A 4,488-nucleotide genomic window follows, 5' to 3' on the forward strand; every position below is an offset into this window, starting at 1 on the left:
GGATAATTAATGTAATTTGGACTATTTTGATTGATTTTAATTAATTTGAATACGGAGTTTAATGATTAATTTTTAATGTTTAGATTATTCGATGATAATTGATGAAATTTATAATATTGTAATTAACTTTGGCGAAATTATTCCATCGAGATTTTATACGTGGATAGTGTTTTAGATAATACTGTATTGATATTGAATATTTTAATTGTAATAATTATTTAATTTTTATAATAATATTTAATTTTAAATTTATGAGCCGTTGATGGACACAATGGACCGAGACGAAATTTTGGGATTGAATTTAGAGGGCTTGAGGGCCAAATTGGACGAATTAGGACTTTCTAGAACTGGTAATAAGAGTGTTTTACAGGAAAGACTTTTGACTCATTTTAATGTGGAGAATGTAGATGATAATTCCGATTATGGTGAAGCTTCTTCTGTAGTTGCCGGCAATGTTGCGAAATTACCCCACAGTAGTTTTACTTTAAGGGACGTTCAGGATTCGGTTTCAGCTTTTTCAGGCGATGGTTTGCCAGAAATTGAACAATGGTTAGAAGAGTTCGAAGACTGTTCATGTGCTGTTAAATGGAACGACCTTCAGCGGTACATATACGCAAAACAATTGTTGACGGGTGCTGCGAAGACTTTTGCTAGAAGCGAATCTGGTATTAAGGATTGGTGTTCCCTAAAGCAGGCTTTGAGGAAAGAATTCGGAAGAAAGCTGTTATCGTTGAAAATTCATAGAACATTGAGAAATCGGAAGAAGAAGTCGGGTGAAACATTACGCGAATATCTTTATGGTCTATGAGAGATTGGAAATCCTATTAGATTGGACAAACAGAGCTTAATTGAATACTTCATAGATGGGATAAGCGACTATAAGTCAAACAAGGCTATTTTATACCGGTCAAGGAACTTAGACGAACTTAAGGAAAATATCGAAATATATGAGAAGATACGTGTGTCAGAATCAAGCTCAAAGGGCGTGCGACCGAAAAGTTTTGCAAAGAAGATGCCTGAAACCAAGAATGATAGACGCTGTTATAAGTGCGGCGACAAGGGACATATATCGAGTGCGTGCACAAATCCGCAGGTAAAATGCTTTAAGTGTCATGGTTTTGGACATAAGTCATTTGAGTGCGGACAGGAGGTCAAGAAGGAGAAGAACGAGGATAAAAAAGGAAGTGGAGGCGGAGGAAATGGCAAGAGCACCAATAATGTTCATACGTTGTCTGACGATATAATTATTCCATCAAGAAGAATATTTAAGGACATCTCGATTTTGGATAGGACAATTTCTGCTTTCGTCGATACTGGTAGCGATATTTGTGCTATTCGTTGCGATAGCCTATTGATTTTAGGTGAGTTTGATCTCAAACCGGATGTGAGGACTTTGGTCGGAATAGGTGGAAGGAAGATTACTACGATGGGTAATTTTACTGTTAAGGTCGGTATGGATGAGGTTGAAATGGATGTAACATTCCATGTTTGTAAGGAGGGTGATATTTTGTATTCCGTTGTGTTAGGGAATGATATTTTTGATGAGGTTGATTTGGTTATTAATTCGGATGGAGCTAAATTTCGATATAAGGGGCGATCCGCGAAAGTTGAGGAAGTGAATGATACTGGGAATGACAGTTTGATGGCTGAGCTGCAGAGCGAGTGTGGTGATAAATTGGACGCTCAACACTTGGTGAAGAATATTGAATTGGAGAATTTAATTGGGACGTATGAACCAACTAGAGCTGAAGATTGCTCGATGAAGATGATGTTAAATGATGAGATTCCCGCGGCACAGATGCCGAGAAGAATGTCATATACGGATCCAATTTTGGTAGACGAACAATTGGTAGAGTTGTTTAAGGAGGGCGTAAATAAGCCGAGCTCTTCGGAATATGCTGCACCAATGGTATTAGCTGCAAAAATAGACGGAACCAAACGACTATGCTGCGATTATCGTAGACTTGATGAGACGAAGGTAAGGGACGATTTTAAAGTGGTTGTAACTGATGATGTTATACGGTGTTCGAGGGGTGTAGAGGCATTTAGGAGGTTAGAATTTGATTACATTTCTTCGGTTTTTAGGGAATTGGTGACTGAGGGATCGATGATGATTGACACGAATGATCGAGTACTTCTCTCAGGGAATGAAGAGAAGGAAATTGGGATGTTACGAGGAGTATTGAAGGTCTCGGAGCTAAACGGACTGGATATTGAATGGATGAAGTGTCAGTTTTTGAGAGGGAAGATTGATTTTCGTGGTTGTATTGTGGAGTTTTTGACGGTTAGACTTTTGGATGGATCGATGATTTATGTATTGAGTTTGAGGTTCAGGGCGATGACATATTGTGCTTCTTTCGCATTAACGATGAGGGAACAAAATGTTCTGCCGAGGATGTCTAGGAGTGATCTATTTTTATTGGAAATTGACTACGAGACGGAAAATAGTATTGTTTCGGGGATGAGATGTGTGGATGTATGGAGTCGAGCGCAATGCCCTATGATTGGGAATTCTTTCAGGTACCGTAGTGTGAGGAAGGCACGACCCCAGGATGAGCGTATAAGGGAGGTTCCAATGATTTTAAACAATGTTTTGAATATGAGGATTTGCGATGATTTTGATGTTGGAAGTTTGTTAGGTGAACTAATTCTACGAAGGTTGCATGAATTGCGGATTCGGAAGGAGGAATGGTGGATATTTGATAGGGGAAGGGTTCCGATAACAGCATATGACGGTGGTGGATTGGTCGCCATTAAGCGCACACGATTTGGTGCTGGAATGAAGTTGGAACCGAAGTTTCTTGGTCCTTATGGGGTGGTGAAGGAGCTTGACCATGGTCGTTACGAGGTGGAGAAGGTGGGGAGTTCGCAGGGAACTAGGAGATGTACGACGGTGTCGGGGTACATGAGGAGGTGGGGACAACATTCGGGACGAATGTGTGGTCAGTAGTAGTAAAATGGGGATACTAACACAGAGAATTTTTTTTTTCTCATATAAAATTGAGTTTGGGATAATAAATTTTGTGTTTAGTATCTGTATGGGAGAATAATTAGAAATTTTTTCTCTCATATAAAATTGATTTTGGGATAGAAATTTGAAATTTACAATCTCTATGGGAGTGTATTTTGTTTGATTTCTGTGCCTACTTTATGTATTTTTTCCATAAGAAAAAAAATTTTTCTCTCATATAAAATATAGTTTGGGATATAAAATTGAATTTGGGATTATAAATTTTGTGTTTAGAATCTGTATGGGAGAATAATTTTTGTTATGAATTGGGATAAATATATATTTTTCTTATAATATATTTTTTTCTGTTGAAAAGGTTATTCATTTCTCAAACCTTTTTTTTGAGTATTTATAGGTTTTTGATTATTTTTTTCTCTATTTCTCACACCTTTTTTTGGTATTTATTCAAGTATTGAGTACTTTTTATGTTAATAACAAAATTTAAAAATGTTTATTCGTAGATTTTATAGATCTATAAATTGAGTATTTTTAAATAAAAAACTAAACTTATTGAAAATAATTGTTATAAATACTAGGTTTTAAAACAATATAATTGCATTCGTTCATAGAAGGTTCTAAAAAGAGTAAATATGAGTTCCGATACAATTACAAACGCCGAGATTGTAACCGCTTTTAATAAATTAAAAGCAAAATCATATTTATCGGTTAAGGACTTGCAACCATCAAAGTCATATAAAATTTTGAATATGTTTCGTCATAGAAACAAATATGGAAATGTGGTGATTGCAGAACTAGAGGATGGAATGCTGTATCTCCCTAAGCGTTACAATAGCTTGGAGGATAAAATAATTGTAGGAGCTGGCGATGAAAAATTTAATTTAACAAAGAAGTTGGAGAACAACTCTTATATATTAGAATTGGAAGAGGCAATCCCAGTGGATCCCAATGATAAAGATGCTGAAGAAGACTTTTTCATCCCTAATTCTCAACCTTTTTTTAGTTGGGAAGCAACAAAAATACCAAGAATATATTAACATAATATTTAATTATCTATATATATGTTATATGTATCTAAAAAATAGTATATAGATAATGTATATACATATATTTGTATAAAAATAAAAGTTTTGAATAAAAATTCTATATAAGTATTATAAATTAAAAAAGCTATGGTCATTCAATCTTAAGGAATTATAGAAGACATATCAAATACAAATATGGAACAAAAAATCCTCAAGTTTTTAAAAGATTTTGAAAATGACATTTTTCCTGAACATAAGGATTTAATAGATGAATTTTTAAAATTGGATGGACAAGAACTAATAATGATTATAAGTTCTAAACATGGTGCTCACTATAAAAATTGTCCTTGGTCGAGGAAAAACGCTACTGAAGGTCCTGACACATGCAGTTGTATAGCATACGATAGACTTAAAAGCAAGATAAATGACATAATAAAAAAATATTATTTATTATCGAAACGTTTTTAATTTTTATATAGTATTTTTTTAAATTTA

General features: G+C 34.7%; 1 protein-coding gene across 1 annotated transcript; it reads left to right on the top strand.

Annotated features, from left to right (window-relative positions):
* The first annotated feature begins 1,012 nt into the window (after positions 1-1,012).
* LOC135961260 (uncharacterized) lies at positions 1,013-4,005 on the top strand. The gene is made up of 2 exons (XM_065512757.1): positions 1,013-1,978; positions 3,580-4,005. The coding sequence occupies exons 1-2, from the start codon at positions 1,013-1,015 to the stop codon at positions 4,003-4,005; spliced, it is 1,392 nt and encodes a 463-aa protein (XP_065368829.1).
* Positions 4,006-4,488: the final 483 nt, after the last annotated feature.

Source organism: Calliphora vicina, chromosome 5 (genome assembly GCF_958450345.1).
Source record: "Calliphora vicina chromosome 5, idCalVici1.1, whole genome shotgun sequence".
NCBI lineage: Eukaryota > Metazoa > Arthropoda > Insecta > Diptera > Calliphoridae > Calliphora > Calliphora vicina.